Source organism: Terrapene carolina, unplaced genomic scaffold, assembly GCF_002925995.2.
Source record: "Terrapene carolina triunguis isolate 2854851 unplaced genomic scaffold, T_m_triunguis-2.0 Scaffold33891, whole genome shotgun sequence".
NCBI lineage: Eukaryota > Metazoa > Chordata > Testudines > Emydidae > Terrapene > Terrapene triunguis.
In genome coordinates, this window is record NW_020698242.1 from 11,253,895 (window position 1) to 11,273,717 (window position 19,823).

Consider the following 19,823-nt stretch of genomic DNA (forward strand, 5'->3'; position numbering starts at 1 on the left):
AAGTGTGGCCTAACCAGAGGCAGGCTTGAACCAGAGCAATGGACCTCTCTATCCCATTGTGATAGAGGCTGGATCCAGAGCCAGATCTGGAGGCAAACATTGCTACCTGGGGCTGAGTCAGAACCAAATCTGGACATCACAGAACACTGGAGAACTTTGGATTCAGTCCTAAACCCAGATCTGAGCCAGATCTCAAACTCAGCCCTAGTCCTAACCCACTGGGCCTGCTAGCTCGCTCTCCCTACATACACGTCATAGCTAGTACTAATCACAGCTCCAAAACCTAGATCAGCAATTGGCTTGGGCTGCGCGCAGAGGCACTGCAGCAAGGAGTAGCAATGACACCCTATTGCATTCCCCTTCCACAGCTGCACTAGCATCATTCGACCCTTCCTCTGCTCCAATTGCTTTGCTATTTCACTTACTAAGTTACTCTGTTTCTGTCCTGTCCGTCAACAAGGTCCTTTAAAGGAGCAAATCCTGTACTGCTCCTACGGTCCTGCAAGTCTCTGAACATCAGTGACCCAGTATGATTCCACTGCTGGGAGAGGGGCAGCATTGGAGGAACCTGCACAAAAATCACGCACCCTCTCTGTGCCAGAGATCCCATCCCTGCAAGGACTGCCATGCCCTTGGCCATGTGGGTAGCAGGCAGAGGGGAGGGCAGGCATGCCATAGGATCAATCTCTTACGGAGAGGGGATACAGCAATTGTGAAATCTACTGCAGCTTTGGGGCCACAGAAACAGATGCTGAATAGCCATGGGTGCCTAAGAATTCCTTCTCCATTGTCCTCTACAAAGCTGCCTGCATGCATGGGTGGGGGAAAGGTTTGTCCCTAAACGCCCCACATGTCACCCAATTCATCTCATCTTTCCATTCAACTTGAACTTTCCTTTTTTAAAGCAAGAATCCTGGTACAAATCCTCTAACTGCTCCTGGAAAGAAGAGACATTCAAATCAACTTGTCCTGGGGAAGCGGTCCATCTGGTCCGCTTAGCATCGAGGCAGATCCAGCGACGTGGTGGTTTTCATAATTGGTGAAATTTGTTCTGGGTAGTTTTCTTTTTTTTTTTAAATCATCATCGAGAGGGAAAGAGGATTGGCATATTAAAGTGGCTCAGCATCAACCACAACCCGGCCCTGTTCCCTTTTACAGTTGCTGAGTGGCAATTCACCTTCCTCCTTGCCCACGCCTTCAGCCTTCAGCAGGAACATGTCGGTGTGCAGGGTGCCTTTGTCAACATCTTTCTTAATTCTCTGCAAAGAAGAGAAGGATAAAACACAAAATGAAACACATTGCAATGGCCCAACACACCTGATTCTCCACGGCCTTGCACCTGGCAGTCATCTGCACCAGACTAGTAGCACTTTACACCCAGTTTGCAGAGCTGCAATTGACAACACAAGGGGCAAGGCAGTAGCCAATCAGGCCCAGTATCTGTGCACCCCAGCCTTTAACTAACTTGCTCAATGACTTTCTTCCCAGGGAGGCAGTTGCCATGCAAGACGGAGATGATGAGAAGGAAGTAGCTTTAAGTGGTAGTGACAAATTTTATAAAGAGAGAAAGAAGGGCATTACTGTGGCATCAAGAAACCCAAGATCTATTCCTGATATTCCACCGACTTCCTGAGAGACCCTCAGGCAAGTTACAAGCTCCGTGCCTCAGTTTCCCCATCTGTGAAATTGGGACGATGACACCTACTGCACAGGGGTGTCATGACCCTAAATTCACTAGCGTTTGTAAGGTACTTTGGGATTCTGAATCAGAAGGCACAGCAGAAGCTGAAAGTATTATGGTTCAAGTTCCCCTGAACTTCCGTTATTGCTCTCCCAGGTCATGCTTAACTACAGTTGCCACAATTCCCACACGATCACTCAGGTCCCCTACACGGCCACGGCCAGTTATAACAGGAACTGAGGTGAGGACAGCCTTCTGCACCTTGACTACGTCTGTCACTGTAAGCGTTTGGCATGAGCTTTCTCTGCTAAACAGAATAAAACAAGGGGCCCAATCCCGGTCTTACTGAAGGCAGCAGCAAACCTCCCACCGACTACAGTGGGAGCAGGACCATGCCTCAGCAGATGTAATTAGATGCATGGTTTTAAATGCCATTCCTCTCCCCCACTTTTGTTTCTTATCCTATGAATTCCTGTACTTCGGTGCTCATAGCAACATGTGTTATTTGAAGGTAGCAGTATGCAATGCCACCGCGGGAGGTCTCTTAATAATGTCATTAGCCACCCATCCTTCAGTTGGAACTCCCACTTCTTGTCCCCCCAGGAGTGGTGGCATTCAACATTCTGCACACAACAGATTCATTCTGCAAACAGGATCCAGGAAGCGCAATGGGAAGTGGGCCCAAGCCAGGATGGTCTGGTGCAAAATTCAGAAGTGTTCAGATCCCAGATGTTGACTCCGGCCCATCTCAGAGAACACAACACAACTCCATCTCGTACAGCATCTTGTGTACAAAACATACCCAGATTCAGAGAGTCCAGGGCCAGGAGGGACCATTGTGATCATACTCTGACTTTGTGTATAACACAGGAAAGAGAACTTCCCCCAAATAACTCCTACAGCAGATCTTTTAGAAAAGCATCCAGTCTTGATTTAAAATTGCCAGCGATGGAGAATCCACCATGACTCTTGGTAAATTGTTCTAATGGTTAATTACCCTCACTGTTAAAAACTACACCGTATTTCCAGTCTGAATTGGTCTAGCTTCAATTTCCAGCCATTGGATTGTGCTACCCCTTTCTCTGCTAGACTGAAAAGCCCAGTATCAAATATTTGTTCCTCACACAGGTATGTACATGAGTTCAATGAGACAGTTACAATAATAATAATACATTCATAATACACCTCTACCTTGATATAACGCTGTCCTCGGGAGCCAAAAAATCTTACCGTGTTATGGGTGAAACCGCGTTATATTGAACTTGCTTTGATCTGCCGGAGTGCGCAGTCCCGCCCCCCCGGAGCGCTGCTTTACTGCGTTATATCCGAATTTGTGTTATATGGGGTTGCGTTATATCGGGGTAGAGGTGTAGTATATTATATTATGATTATTGTTATAGGGTCAAATGTTAAACTATTGGGAGAGAGGAAAGAGAAAGGCAGAGACAGAGGAAAGGGAGGCAGGACACATTTCCAGCTGAGGTTTGAAATGGGAGATGGAGTGCACAGGGAGGCTGCAAGGATCTCTGGAGAGATTCAGGGCAGCTGGTGGGAGCAGTGGGATGAGCTCTGGCAGGTTGCTTGAAGGAAGATGGAGGAAGGTTTTTAAAAACCAAAGGGCCAAATTCTGCCCTCAGGTCTGTCCACACCAGCTTCCGCTGAATTCAGTAGGAGCCTCACACGTACCCGTAGGCGGAATGTGACTCTAAGGAGCCGATGCGAATCCCACCGAAATGAATGAAAGTCTTTCCATTGACATCAATGGGCTCTAAACCAAGAGAACAGCTTGAACTGCGATATCTTAGCCCAATGCATCCCTGTTCTTCCCTGAAGTATTAGGGAAAAACACCCTGCATGTGGGTGAGAGAATCATTGTTTTAGCTCCCGTCCTGAGAATTCTCACTGCTGTTGGGACACTGGGATTTCGCCACCTCTCCCACTTTTGTTGGAAATGGCATCCCACCCCACCAAAGAGGCCCAGAGGAGTCCCTGGGCTGCAGAAAAGTGCTAACAGCCTTTGATCACTATTCGGCTCCCATTGACTCCAATGGAAACAGCGCTGGTGCCTTGATTTCTACACGGGGTCTGTATCTTTTAAACTATGGGTGAGTATTAGTGTCCCTAAGGGTGAAAGGAAAGATAGCGATGCTCACTGCAATCCGGCTTTGTTACATACATGTTACAGAGTCTTACAGCAGTTGCCGGCTGAACCTCTCACAGCTTCCCACGCCCCAGCGACCAGGGGAGGCACTCCGTTCCAACAGCGAGGGGCAGATCAGTCTCCAGCCCCAACCTAGCCCCTGGCCTCTTCAGAGCCGGCAATGTCAATTTACACGTGGGCTGAGATTTTCAAAGCACTCAGCACAAGGCCAACTCTGTGGTGAGAGTTTCACCACTGACATCAATGGGAGCAGAGTTAGTGATCTGAAAAATCCCACGCAGGGTGGTTATGGGGCATGAGCTCCTGTCCACAAACTCATGCAGCTCCTCAAGACACACTTGAACCTTGGTTCCAGATGCTGAACAGCAAGTGTTTTGTCTGCTACTACATCCCCTGCTCCCATATACCTGCGTGAGAATGAAGAAATTGGTTGCTCCCAGGTGTTCCTGTCCAAAAAATGCACTATGCTCTGGATTCAGCAGGCCTTAGTGTCCCCTACCTTGAATTTCAGCACAACAGTAGAAGTCTCCCAAGAAATACAGGTGTACACTTGACATCCAAACCTCTTGCCTACCACATGCACTGGCGCTTGGACAGCACACCAGGAATTGTATCATTTGCCAGAAGTGCCGCATTTTGTTGGTGCACTGAATGGAAACACTACACTGGAAGTATTCTCCTCTTCTGGGGTGGTGCCCGGTTGCCTGCAGTGCTCTATATATAACAAGCATCCAGACCCAAACACAGTAGCCATTATTCCTGCTGCAGAACTTGAGCTGAGCGAGGTAGGGGCTTTGGGATGCTGGGGGCAGAAACTCTAAGACATCAATGACATTTGTGTCTTGGGAGAAAGAGGGAAACAGCAGGAGCTCTTTATGTCCACATCGGCTCTTATTAAGAGACAAAAAACAAACAAAACAAGCCACACAGCAAATTTCTGACTTGATGTATATTTCTTGGGTGTAATTAGGGGAGCTCTGTGCTGCAGGTATCAGCACACAGAAAGCTGGGAGCTTTCCACTTTGGACAGTCTAGTAACCATCTCCCTGAGAGGAGCCTCCAGTGCAAAAAAACAAAACAAAAAAAAGCAAGAGAAAGAAAATGTTCCCTTCCAGGAAACACCTGGCAAATACCAATTCAATTAACACTGTTAGTGTCCACATCAGCATCTCATCACAATAAAGGATTCATGTTGTTATTTTCCCTACAATCCAAGCTATATTCTGGCTTTTTTTTTTTTTTACATAGGGGCACAAGAGAGTGTGTGTGCACGCGCGTGTAAGGGGCACATAATGATGAGGGGCATAGATCTGCTAACAGCACAGCTGTTAAGCGCAGCAATCTGAACAGTGGGGGTGGGGGGGAAATTACGTGTTCCGAGTGCTGTCTGCTCCAGTATCATAAGGGCTAGGAGGAAGAATTGCATTATTTCTCACCTGAAAACCGTGTGGCTCCCTGTAGTAAACACACTGTGTATGAAACATGATAATGCTTTAAGGACGGGAAAAAAATCGATGAGGTGGAGTGGGAGTTACAATTCCTTGTTTTCAAAGAGATGCCTCTCTCTCTCTCTCTCTCTCTCACACACACACACACACACACTTTCAAATCACTGTTGAAATGCAGACACCAAGCAAGATTACAAAGCACTATTATTCAACAGAAACATACGGTTACCCTCTGACCTGGCAATATTAAGCACCTTCCTTATCACACAGAGGTCCACATTTTTAAAGGGGCTTCCACCTTCACTCTAATTTCCCACCCACACCATTATATAATGTTGGCATCCAATTCCTTGTTTTGCAAGCACAACTCAGAGTGTTAGATCTCTACCTTATATTGTTTGCATCCACAATTCATAAATAACATGAGCCCTTTCCAATTTCAAAGTTCTTTGCAAGCATTCACTAATGAATACTCACCTCAGCCCTAGAGTGGGAGGGAGGTCAGGCTTTTCATCTCCCTTTGACAGAAGGAGAAACTGAGGCACGGAGCGGTTAAGTGGCTTGGTCACAGTGCTTACAGCTGGGATAAGAATTCAGGGCACTCTATAGTCAAGTCATTGAAACTCAGCTCTGTCTTAATTGATTTTAAGTGCAAAATCAAAGACCATTGTTGAAAGTTCAACCCACAGGAGTCTTGGCCAGGATGCGGGACAGAATCTTTTGATATTCATGAGACTCAGCAACTGATGACAATCACATTTCATCCCTCTAAGCATTTCAGCAAGTGAGAGCCTAACCAAATCTGCTTTTTAAAAAGCTACCCCTTAAAACGCACTATGGCATACTTCGGTGCATTCAAAAATCTCTCTCCCACAAGGTGCCCTAATGCGGTTTCTAGCCAATTTTCACTGGTGAGGTGTAACAATATTAGCTTCCTGACGTCTCCCAGCTGCATTCAGAGTTCTAGTCAGGCACACTCTGCTAAGGTTGCCTAGCAATAGCACACTCTCATTACTTTAAACAGCCCGAGATGCAGTAGCTGCAGCGCTCTCTTTCTCTGACACACACAAAAAAAGAAAGCCAAAAAAATGGGAATGTCTTAAAACTAAGATCAGTGGGTGAAGAATGAATATAAATTATCCAAGGGGATTTTTTGGATAACCAGAGATAGGTGATAAGATCCCCTTAAGTTACTTTTCAAGGCATGAGGATGACAGCAGCCAAAGAAGTAGCCCCTGCTATTTTCAGTGTGCATGAAAATGAAAGAGAATATTTGCTAGAATACACCTGAATAGAGGGATACGTGAAGATATATAGTAGGTATATTGTTCCCAGTGTTATTGATAACATCGTAGATTAGTAAGGCTCAAAGAATTTTGAAATTTATATTTACTTTTCACTATTTACCTGCTGGCCATGTGCAATCTGCACTTCACTCGTCTTGGAGCAGGAGTGAAGGAGCCAAGGGGTTGGAGCAGGGGGCTGAGAGTCCAGAGCCTTGGGTTCGAGTCCTGGCTCTGCCACTGACCTCCTATCTGGCCTCGGACAAGTCACTTCATCCTCTCTAGCTCAGTGTCCCCATAATACTTACTGCTTAGCTACCTGACAGACTGGTCGTGAGGATCAACAGGTGCATTTCAGGTGCTGTGCATCATACACACACCACAGCAAACATTTAGGCTGCAGCTAGGATCAAAACAGCAATAAGATTCATCATCAAGGCTAAAACTGTGTGGTCAGCTCCCTGCACTGTAGGGGCAGCTTTAAACCCACAGGCCCTGTACTATCCCAAGGCCCTGCACAATATGCACTACTGGCCCTCCAGCCCAAATGCCATCTAACGCTAACACCAGCAACCCATGGCATAGACCAAATTCCCTCCCCTCCCTTGCTGCCTGCCCTTCCAGCTCACGTGGCAGGCTGGGTGGGACAAGTGGACGAGCTGAGGCGGGGAAAAGGATCTTCTGGGGAGGGAAACGTTCCTGATCAAACGTGAGAAAATGAAAGATAAGGTGACTTCGCTTAGGGCTCCACAAAGCTTGTGTGGTGGTATAGCAGCCTGGAGGGCAGAGAGAAGGCTGGAGCTCCAACCTTAACAGTGAACGTGCTGGTTCTGAGTCAGATCGTTTTCCCCCCAGCCATGCCTACTAAGCCACATGGCTGAGCTGTTCGGAGACAGCGCTAATAAGGAGAAGCTATTACAATGGATACTTGCTTTCTTGAAACATCCTATGTAACCTCCACGCTGGAACTGGGCCCAGAGACCGCCGTGCAAATCGCACCCATTTACACCAGCTCTGACCTTGGCCCCAAGAAAAATCTCCAGCTGACTTTATGAATGGAGCTCCATTTGGTCACTTGGCTTGTTACGCATGCAGGCTGCCGAGCCTCATTCTGTCTAGCTTAAATTTTTTCATAGCTCTCTTCACTGCAGTCTCTCTCCTTCAGTAGCTGAGGCAGGAACCGTGTCTTGCTCGGTGCTTGTCCAGCTTTGAGCAACGCCATTGGTTCTCAGGACAGCATTTCACACACACACACCCCTCTCATTGTCTCTGGGAGCCTATACTCAAATTATTCTAAACAATGCACAGTTTGCTGATTGACTTCACACCAAATCTAGAGAGACTCAACTCCATAATCAGTTGTCAGCAGAGATATCAAGTACTAAACAACCATTCGCTGTAATTTTACTCATCTCAGCAAATGAAACTATCAGGACAGGTCTGAAAATTGTCACCTTGACATCTCCTGGCAGCTACAGGCCAAACAAATTAATTCTGTCCAGTGCACTGGGTCACAGTTTGCAGCTAAGATACAACAGGTCTTTGGATTTACCCACTAAGTGTGAAACTCACCCATGCTCTGGGGGACACACGCAAGGCCCCAGGTATCACTTAAGCCCAGAACAGGGATGTGCAGGCAGATCAGTCATGCAGAGGGATGGTCTCCGCTCCCCTCTGGACAACACAGAAAGGGGTTCCATGACAGTCATGAACAGGGCCGTGTGCGCCGTGAGAGGCCTCTGGATTTACCGGCCCATAGTGTGCAGAGCAGCAGTTGCCACTGTTTTAGTCTAAAAGCTGTCCTTTGGGTCCATGAGGAACTGCACTCTATTCGAATCCCTGCTTAGCGCCCTGCACAAAGGCCAGCTGTTTGGGCTTTAACCAGGAAGGTTGAATTTCAGCCAGACATCCTCGCTCAGCTCCTAACACTATTCATCTGCCAAATTCCTAAAAGAAAAGTAACCCGGAAACATTGCGACGCAGCTCAGCTTATTACAGCAGCCAATTGTAACCAAAAAACCGCACGAGCTTGAATTTCCATGGGCTGCAGCACATAACCCAATCCCAGCTGCCTCCAGTGGCCTGCAGAACCCCCACATCTGACAAGCAGGTTTTGCGGCTCTCCAATCTTCAGAGCAATTGGGGAGGAAAAGCAAGGAGCAGGACAAAGCCTATTCAGGTGGAAAACCTTCCATATTGCTATTACTACTTAAACAAATGTGCATCCGAGAAGATGCAGCCATGAGTGCAGGGCCGTGAGGAGGCACAAATGTTTCTAAATATAAAGATGGAATATTTTTCCTCTCTTCTTCGCTCATTTATTCAGATCGGAAGAACAGTGCATCCTCCTCCCCCGATGCTGCACTGCTGGAAGAGATGCCTTTCTGCTGAGTTATAAAACCCAGATCCTGCTGCTACCGTCTGCATTATAAACATTAAAAGCGTTTGCAGGAGCCTTTTGCAAATGCTGCCAATGAAACGTTTACTTCCTGCCTCCCAGCGTGGAGACAGGGACACTTGGTCAATGAGGACATATGGTCAAAAGGGCTGGCCTGTATAAATTACCTTGATTAACAAGGCAAGAAGCCGTGCAAAGGAAGCCTGGTGCTGATCAAAGGTCTCCTTTTGGCTGACTGAGTTTGCAAACTAGCTGTGCTCCCTTAACCCCTTCAGTAGTGCGAGAAAGGACACGCAGGCTGGCAGCTCCTGCCTTATTGCCATGCGTGCTGGAATGCAGCTGCCTCAGTGACAATGGGGCTGAGCAGAAACACTTTCCTATCTGGGTTCAGAAGGGCGAGACATTCTTGGACACAGGCTGGGCATTTATATTCGCTTTGGGGTGGCATGACAGGGCCGGAGGGTATTCTCAAGAAAGGACAGCCCATCTGCCACAAGTTGAAAAATCATGGGAAATATTGGTACTGATGCCTCCTATGTTCTGCCTTGCGGCCTGCTACGAAGTCCCCCAACCCCAATTTTGGCAGCTGTGGTCTTCAGTGTGGGTATCTAATAGACTGAGACATGACCCGTTAAGGGCCAGTGAACTCCCAGATGCTGGTTGTTACCGATACGAGGCAGGAAAAGACCATTTATCAGACACTGGCCAACAGTCACTGATGATACTCTATTTAATGATAATACACTGGAATTTATCAGACACCATCAGCAAACTTTGGTTCTGGAATCCTACGGCTCCAGGCCCAGCAAACCTGGGCTCAGAAAAACACATCATTCATTTACAGAAAACAACACAGGAGCTGCCAGACCGTCAGACCCCATGTCCCAGCCACTGCGGTATCCTGTCTCCAACCGTGGCCAGTACCACATACTTCAGAGGGAGGTGGGAAAAACGCTAGCGTAGACAATTATGGGATAACCTGCCTGTGGGGGAAGTCTCTTCTGAACTCAGGGCTGTGAGTGGCTGGCATATGCTCTGAGACTTTATCTCCAATCTTTTATCTACCTACTTTAGGTCCTTATCTGAGCCCCATTACTGTAATATCTGAGCACCTCACAATCTGTAATGTATTTCGACTGAACACCCCAGGGCTGCGCTGGGGGGAGGGATAGCTCAGTGGTTTGAGCATTGGCCTGCTAAACCCAGGATTGAGAGTTCAATCCTTGAGGGGGCCACTTTGGGATCTGGGGAAAAATCAGTACTTGGTCCTGCTAGTGAAGGCAGGGGGCTGGACTCGATGACCTTTCAGGGTCCCTTCCAGCTCTATGAGATAGGTATAGGTATTATTCCCATTGTACAGATGGGGAACTCACGCACACAGAGTCTAAGTGACTTGCTCAAGGCTACACAGGCAGAGCAGGGAATTAACCCAGGTCTCCCAAGTTCTAGGCTAGGGCCCTAGCCAGCAGGCTCTCCTTCCTCTGACTGCCCCAGTTCACCAAGAGGAACCTCTTACCTGTTTGGAGTAGCCACCATAGACGATTATATTGCCCTCTGGAGTGGTAGCCATTTGGCAGCCAGACCTTGGAGCAGGGCCAGTCCCTGACGGAGACAGCTTGGTCCATGTGAAAGTGTCCAGGTTGAAGGCATACACATCGTTGTAATACACGTAATCTCTAGTTAGGGCACACAAAGACTGCCATGAAAGACTGCCATTTAGCACAGGGTAAAATGTCACTTCGGGGACACAATGGGGACACTCTGAAGAGGTGGACAAGTAATTTAGCCCCTTGTGGGCCTCACCTTTTTAAAAGCAGGTTCATTTCCTCTGCAGCCGATGAATTTATGACATGACGTACAGTGTAAAATTTGAATTTGCTAGGGCAAAAATTACAAGTGCACAGCACCCATGTACAGTTGACAAAGCTACTTTAGCAGGTGGCAAAAACCTCTTCCAGATTCTCTGCTCTGTATTAATCATTACTTCCAAAGGAGTCCCAGCAACTCCAGGCAAACAGTAGAATCCCAACAAAAGAGCTAATACATTAACTACTTTTTTTGAGATCACCTGAACCAATAAAAAAGAGTGCAACACTCAAAACACCCTATTCTTCATGTAATTTATCTAGCTGATCAAAGAGGAGGTTGATCATGGTCTATAAGTACCTGCGTGGGGAGAAGATTTCTGACGGTAAAGGGCTCTGTAATCTAGCAGGCAAAGGCATAACAAGATCCAGCAGCTGAAAGCTGAAGCTTGGCAAATGGAAATACGGTCTTAATCTTTAACAGTGATGGTAATTAACCAACAAAATAATTGACGGCGGAATGCGATGGACTCTCGATCACATGAGATCTTCAAAACAGGACTGGATGGCTAAAAGATATGTTCTAGCTCAACTACAAACCGTTGGGCTTGATACAGGAACGAAGAGGGGAAATTCTCTGGCCTGTGTCATGCTGGAGGTCAGACTACATGATTGTCATGATGCCTTCTGACCTTAAAATCTATGAATCCTGGAGCAACCAACCTGGCACTCTCGTGGAATCCTCCAAAGACGATTAACTGTCTCTTGCAGGCTACCATTCGGTGTCCACTTCTTCCCGAGGGCCCCCCTGGTACCCTGAAAAGCAAGCAATTACACTGATCAGTGAGGGTTCCTTTTACTGACTTCAGAGTTCGTTCTTATTTAAAGATATTGGCAACAGTTCGCTGAGCTCATTCAGATTCTTTTCCAACAGCAAGGAGAGCACGGAGAATTTCGCTACCTTAATACAATGTACATTTTCTTGCAAAAATGTGTGTTCTTGCACCATTCAGTGTTTGCATAATAGGTATTTTGCAGTAATTGTTTCGTTCCTCGTGATGAAGTCATCTAGTCTCTGTGCTACCCAAGATCTAGAAGCCTTCTCAATTATGACTCAAGCAGCTAATTTTCCAGGAGAGTTTAATGAATAGCAGCTAACTCCCACGATTGAGAGAAAGACAGAGAAAACAACATGGTCTAACGATCTGAGTGCAGGACTGGGAGCCAGGAACTCCTGAATGCTAGTCCTGGTTCTGACACTGACTTCTCTCTGAAGTCTTGGGCAAGTCACTTATCCTCTCTGCCTCAATTTATCAGCCTGTACTAAGGATATAATATCTGTCTAACAGGAAAAACAGAGATGCTTACATAGTGTTTTTGTAAATCACTTTGAATTCCTCAGATTAAGGCACTCTAGCGGTGCAAAGAGTTATTATTATTTTAGACATTAAATAAGCAGGGGGATATCTGTCAATGCCCAAAAGCAGTAGGAAGAAACCAGCCAACTGAAAGCAACATTTTCTGAAGAACAATAAAGATCTACCACATTAACAGACGTGAACCCTTATTTGACTGATAGGCACATTAGAAATCAGCCTGAACCAACACTCCCAAACTTGGGGGACTCTAGATACAGCTTTGTGCTTGAGGCCCAGCATGAATTCATATGGAAACTTCCAGTTTATTTCCTTGTTTGTTCTTTGCCTCGCTAGGTAAATTCTACACATATTAATCCCTGCTAAGGCACCAGTCCTGAGAACACGTATGTGATTAGCACTACTGAACTCAATGGGACTCCTCAAATAGATAACGTTAACCCATGAGCCTCTTTGCAGGATCATCGCCTAAATGAATACGGAACTGCAAGCCACTTGTTTATCAAGGGTTGAAAGAATCCATTGCTATCCTTCAATTGGCATTATATAGCTATAAAAAGCCAAGGTAGATTTCCACAGATAAGAGCAAATTAGCCCCAAATTCCCCTCAAAATGACAATCTCACACTAGTCAGAATAAAAAACCCAATCTGAGGAGTAGCGTGTAGGTAAGAAATGAATTAAAATTGCTCTCATGTATTTTTATTCTAGCAGGAGGAGGTGCAGTTTTCTAGGCTTTTGTTGTTAAAGGCATCTTCCGTTTGATCATGCATTAAAATCACTATTTTCTTTCTCTCTGATAAAGAAATTGCCAGTAGATTTCCCCAGAGCATAGTGCCTTTTTATTTTTATTTTTTTAAGAGGGGTTTTAAATCAATGTTTACAATAAAATAAAACCTGCTTTCAAGGCAATTTTGGACCCATAGATATTCTCTGTCTCTACTGTCAGTGTTCTCTCTGAAGCCAATTGCCATTTCTGAATGGTAAAAAGCTTATTCATTGATTTTCATGACTGTGCTTAATAAACAAGCACACGCAACTGTGCAATCAACTCCATGTTTTCCAAACAATTAATATTCCAATTGGAAGCCTGACCCAAAACCCAGTGAAGTCAACTGAAAGACTCCCATTGACCTTCGCTGTGCTTTGGATCAGAAGATTTTTCTTCCCCTCCCTAAAAATTGCAATTTAGAATGCAAAAGAGATGCTAAAACGTGGTTACTGGAATCAGCAGGCACCTTGCTGGAAAGGGCCTTGAATGTCTACTCTATAACATTTGATTTAAAACAAAAATCCTCCCAAGATACAATCCTTATTTTAAAAAATACTTTTATCCTGAAACTTCATGTCAGGCTTCAACTCCCTCCTCCTCCACCTCAAAACAAGGCTCTGGAGAAAGCGAGGTATGGGGGAGGGGGGGAATGACTCTCTTCCATTTAAATTGCAAAGGGAATCTGCAAAATCAGAGGCAGATCCCAAGGGAGATACAGAGAACAGCACTGCAGAGAGATTTTCAAATAAATTGGTCCCCAAATGGATTTCTGCATTTAGGAGTTAAGATCTCTTCGAGCTAAGATCTCTCCCCTGCTCACCAAGATACAGCATTATTTAACAAGATGGCAAGATTTAACCCCAATGGAGCAAAATTTATCAGTTTAAATTGAAAATTTCACCCATCTTTTATATTTTGTAAGGGTTAAACAACACTTTGAATAAGCACAAACACCCCTCTAAACCCTAGACCAATAATGTTCTATAAACTTCACTGACATAGGGGATCTCTCTATTCTATGGTTTTTTAGCTAAGTTTCCCACCATTGTTACCACCAGAGCAGCTCCAAAGTAGGAGCATTAGAGTAGACGAGCCACTGGTGTTTTAACCACTGTGTCCTCTAACCCTGCCCAGAATAGGTCTAGACAGGGCAATGTTAAAAACATCAGCTGCTACGGAAGTCTTGTCTACACTAGTACCACCATCGCCGGTAGTGGGAATTTTTTGCTAGAAAACTTAGTGCACCATAGTAAGAAAACTCTCTTGTCTGAAGAGTTTATAATCTTAAAAAGGCGACACACAAATAAAGAGTGGGGAAATCCCACTCAGCTCTTAGCTCATGATTTACTTTCAGTTTTTAATCCATTTTTATCATAATTTTCAGATAAAACCCTGGAAAGGTTAAAAAGAAAAAGCTCAGAATCATCTAAAGATGTACCTGTCTATAGAGACAGAAGGTTTAACACGACTCACACCACCAAATAGGAAACTTCATAATCTGGTCAAGGAATCCTGGCAATAATGTAAAATACTGTATCCTCTTCGTGGCCCAGAAACACATTTCAGAGACAGGCTGAGCAAGTCTATGATTAAAGCTTTGTTTCATGGGGGTTGATATCACAATGCAGCCAGGTGGGAGGGAGCTGTAAATTCTCAATGCTTTTATCAGGAGAACAGGACCTAATCTAGACACATCCCAGGCCAATGAGGGTGGCAGGAAGCGGCGCGGGCGAGGGATGTGGTGGCCGCGGCTTCCCGCCACCCCCATTGGCCCAGGACGGTGAACCGCGGCCAGTGGGGGCCGCGATCGGCTGAACCTGCCGCGTCAGCAGGTAAATAAACTGTCCTAGCCCGCTAGGGTGCTTACCCTGGCGAGCCACGTGCCAAACGTTGCCGACCCCTGATCTAGTCTTACCTGCTGTATAGCACAAGCCATAGAACTTCCCCTGAAAAATTCCTAGAGCAGATCTTTTAGAAAAGAACATCCAGTCTTGATTTTACAATGGTCAGTGATGGAGAATCCACCAGGACCCTTGGTAAATTGTTCCGATGGTTAATTACGCTCGCTGTTAAAAATGCACACCTTATTCCCAGTCTGAATGTGTCTAGCTTCAAACTTCCAGCCAGTGGATGTGTTAGACCTTTCTCTGCTAGACTGAAGAGCCCATTATCAAATATTTGTTCCCCACATATATACTTACAGAGTAATCAAGTGAACCCTTAACTTTCTGTTTGTTAAGCTAAGATGATGGAGCTCTTTGAGTCTACCACTCTTAGGCATTTCTCTAATCCTTTAATCATTCTCATGGCTCTTCTCTAAACCTTCTCCAATGTATCAACATACTTGGATTGCAGGCACCTGAACTAAACACAAGATTCCAGCAGCAGTCGCGCCACTGGGGACTGCTCCAGCTTGCTTTGTAAAGGGTGTTAAGCAATCGCTCCTAAAATGCTGTCCTGAAATATTTACAGCATATTTCACAAAACTATCCGAGACGTATCACAGTGCTTGTTAGTGCTCAGGGGCTCCAGTGAAGGGGGTCACAGGGTAGACAGATTTCCATATAGGGAAGTATCAACCCGGCTTTTGGGGGTTCATTGGCTCACTTTGGGGCGTGAACTGGGGCCACACATAGAGAGCTGTCTGCCTAGAAATGAATGCTTTCTCCAGGAAGAAAAGGTGCAAATTGATTAAAACTGTGTTCTGCTGTAGAGTGGTCAACAAATAATGTCTGGATTGGGGCCTCTGGGCACTGTTGTAACACAAACAAACAAACAAAGGTGGTTTCAACATAGCTGCTGGAATTTTAAAATATGCGTGCAAAATGCAAACAAGTAAAAATGGCTGCAATAATTACACGTGTCACATGTGTCCAGTAGTGAATATTGCTGCTTTGATCTGTGTGGTGACACACACAGCACAGACATTAGGATCATAGGCTCCATTTACCTCTCAGCCTTTGCAAAGCACTGGGGCTCTGTCTTTTCTTATTTCAAAACTATCAGTATCAATTAGACCACACGTCTCAAGCTTCCTGTGACGTTGCAAAAGGCCCAGTAGCACGAACTGCTAGGCTTTAAATCACTAAGCCATCCTTTCTGGCCTAAGCTCCAGGACTGAAATAACTAGATTTCCTAGAAACGCAAGTTCAAATCCCAGCGGGATGATCTCAACTGTTCACCCTACACAGGTTCACACATTCAAAACCTTGTGGTTCTTTCAGTGGGGACTTAAAAGACTACGGTCTTGCCTACACTGCCCAGATATGTCTTTGTGACACATGCCGGAAAGGGTTAAGCATCCTGCAGGATAAATGACCCAAATTCAACCTTTAGACATATACTGGTAGATAATGTTTGTGTTTTTGTGTGTTTACATATATAGATAGATAGATAGATAATCAGAAGTTAACAATGTAATCAAACAGTTCCTGTCTATGCTGTATTCAGTTAATGAACTGTAAATATAGTGATATCACTGTATTGATCTCTCTTTGAAGTATATAGCAAATCACCCGCGAAAGGTGGAAAACAGGCAATTGCCTTTTGTTAATCCGTATAGCTAATTACTGGTGATGCTTAGGAAATAGGTCTACTTCAAAGTCTCGATAATTGCCTATTGTTCGCCTAAGAACTCAGAGCTGTCAAGAGAAGGCCTGGAACTGTCTTGGGCCCTGATCCTTTTCATCTCAGATCTGCTGGATGCTTTATGCAGGGGAAGCTTGAGTTGTAAAACTGAGATCTCCAGTCCCACCTGGATCACCCTGAATATGAATTTTGGACTATGGACTAGTTCTGAAAAAAATCTTTGCAACTACAAAGCTCACCATCTCTATTATAAAACTGATCTCAGAATGGTACTCATGTCTGTGTGTATGTATACAGATCTTTTAACCAATACTCTCCCTCTTTTCTTTTTTAATAAATTTCAGTTTAGTTAATAAGAATTGGCTGTAAGTGCGTATTTGAGTAAGATCTGGAATATTTACTAACCTGGGAAGTAATGTGTCCGATCCTTTGGGATTGGTAGAACTTGCTTAATATGATAAATAAGATTTTCAGTAATCCTCATCATATTTGACTTGGGTGGAGGTCTAACCTTCTGGGTAACCAACCAGTAAGGTATTATAGAAGCGCTTATGAGGCTAACTTTGGTGGATCTAAGTACTGGAATGACAAACCAGGTGGGGATTGTCTGCCCCATTCTTTGCAGTTTGCCCAAATTAAGTACCCTCAGTATGGCTCCCCTGGGACCTGGGTCACAGTCTTATAATAATATCGGACTCTTATCTACCGCATTTCATCCATAGATCTCAAAATGAATTGCAGAGTACATCAGTATCATTATCCCCATTTTACTGCTGGGGAAACTGAGGCACAGAAGAGAGGGTAATGGTGTTACTGTGTAACCTTGACTAAAATTTTATCTCCCTCGCCACTGGTGGCTAATTTACCATGCATCAGTCTCCACCCCAGAGGTGGCTGCATTCAATAGAGCTGCATGTATATCGTAGTATGTGAAGGCTTTGGGATTATTTGTTACGATTTGCATTATAGTAGCACCTAAGAGCAGAGACTGGGGCCCCACTGTGCTAGGCGCTGTACCTACACATAGTGAGAGACCGTGTCTGCCTCAAAAAGCTTGCGATCTAAATAGACAACACAGTACAAGAGTGGGAGACAAGAAGTATTATCCACATTTTCCACACGGGAAACTGACGCACAGATTGAGAGACATGCCTAAAGTCACAGATGAAGTCTGTGTAATCATTACACTTTAGTATCAGAGGGGTAGCCGTGTTAGTCTGGATCTGTAAAAGCAGCAAAGAGTCCTGTGGCACCTTATAGACTAACAGACATTTTGGAGCATGAGCTTTTGTGGGTGAATACCCACTTTGTCGGATGCACCGACGAAGTGGGCATTCACCCACGAAAGCTCATGCTCCAATACGTCTGTTAGTCTATAAGGTGCCACAGGACTCTTCATTACACTTTATTCTCTCAGAAGTAAATATTCCAGTTTGAAATGTCATGGAAGCTTTGAACTAAATAATGTAAGAAATTATTAGGACTCTAAACACAAATCCCACACCCGCTCTTCTTATTATTCGCATGACAGTTGCGTTTAGAGACCTAAATCAAATTCAGGGCCCCATCATGCTAGAGACAGTCCCTGCCCCAAAGACAGGACAGACAGAAAGTGAAAGAAAAATAGCAGCATTATCTCCATTTTACAGATGGGGAACTGAAGTACAAAGAGACTGAGTGACATACCCAGGGTCAGACAGGAAATTTGTGGCATAGCCAGGAATTGAACTCAGGACTCTAGCGCCCCAGGAGCCTTTTACAAAAGGCCATTATTGGAAGGGACGAAAGGGGTAGAAATCAGGTGCTCCAAGATGGTTCTAGGAAGCCATGCACCTCGTACATGATGGACTGACCTGTCAAGTGTGCGCTTGCGTCACCTGAAACCACTCCACATTTCAAAGCCCACAGCAGGGTAATCTCAATAAATCAATTTTTGGCACAGTTTGGAAATTGTCTTCCATTTTTCCAGCCATTTCTTTGTTTTTGTTTTAAGATGAACACAGGGAAATGCTGGAGAAACAGCTGTTTAGAACAGGGGTGGTTTGTTGCTCAATGCTTTTCCACAGCAGTTCTCTCGCAACACCACCTGCTATCACAGTGGCACGGATTAATCAAATCAACAGTGTTAAGGTGCTGGCAGAAGGCAAACTTGTAATCTCCCATATACTAGGCTCTGCTGTTTCACTGGATAAATTTGCCCACTGCATTCATTCATCTCCATGCAGACTATACAGTGTGTGTGTTAAGCTGATGTTGCACCTGCTAACTGAAGCCTCAGAACACGAGAGTTGCTAATGCAACATGACTCCAACGTAGCCGCACTGGTCCAGCAACTCCACAATCACCACACTCATTCATGTTTTTGACACAGAACTCCAGTAGGTATTCAGGTACTCTGCAAACACAGACTTCAACAGGTACTGGCTTCTAGTAACAATGGATTGAATACGCCTGGCATCACCCATCCCCATGGGAGCAATAATCCCAACAGGTAGCCAGCATCTAGACCTCCGTCTGGCAACCACTTAAGCAGGTGTGTAACTTTATTCACAGCAACATTCCCATAAACTTCAGTGGAAATACTCTCATGAATAAAGCTACACACATGCAGGATCGGGGCCCGAGAGAGCAGACAAAAGTTCCAAATAAAGCAAGTGCAACATGTTTCACGCCTCTGACAAAAACGTAACGCAGCAGATTTGATCTGCTTTGTCCGTCCTTCCCCCCTTCCCCTGCAGACTGTAATCAAGATGCCACATGAAACAGCACAAAGACAGCAGAAACTTGATTTTCGCACTCGGTCAGGTTAGCATTAAAACAAAGACGTCTCCCCCCTCCTCCGCGAAATCTCTCATTAACACAGATCTTGGACCTCTTCCCAAAGAGGAGGCGGAGATGCACTTTGTTTTTATTTTAACATCAGGAGCATAGCACATGTGCTATCATGAAATGCAGACCAGACTCAAAGACTGGCTTCCAGCAAGCGCATCGCCTGCAAAACAAGGGGACAAATGGACACAGGGTTGCAAGCCATGTGGCCATGGTGACATAAGATCCCAGGGAAAAGGTATCGTGAATGTTAAAAGTTTCAGGGCTTATTAAATGTTAATAGGATGCAATGATTATCCGCAGGCATAGAAACAGGAACATTGATTTAATTATGAAATAGTTACATCTCTAATTATAACCATATATTTGAGAGCAACAAAATGTAATCACAACCAAGGGAATTGCAGCCAAGCATCACCACAAGCAACCAACGAGAGGAAGTACATCTACAAACAAGAGGAAGTACTTTTTCCACACAACGCA

General features: G+C 45.1%; 1 protein-coding gene across 1 annotated transcript in view; it reads right to left on the reverse strand.

Moving 5' to 3' along the window:
• LOC112105762 (kelch domain-containing protein 4) overlaps positions 1-19,823 on the reverse strand; it is a 42,960-nt gene that overhangs the window by 10,742 nt on the left and 12,395 nt on the right. Inside the window, exons 6-8 of the mRNA XM_024198680.3 lie at positions 11,500-11,592; positions 10,488-10,647; positions 1,178-1,259 (exon numbers count right to left, since the gene is read on the reverse strand). Coding sequence (XP_024054448.1) covers positions 1,178-1,259; positions 10,488-10,647; positions 11,500-11,592 — 335 coding nt within the window. The remainder of the gene's footprint in view (positions 1-1,177; positions 1,260-10,487; positions 10,648-11,499; positions 11,593-19,823) is intronic.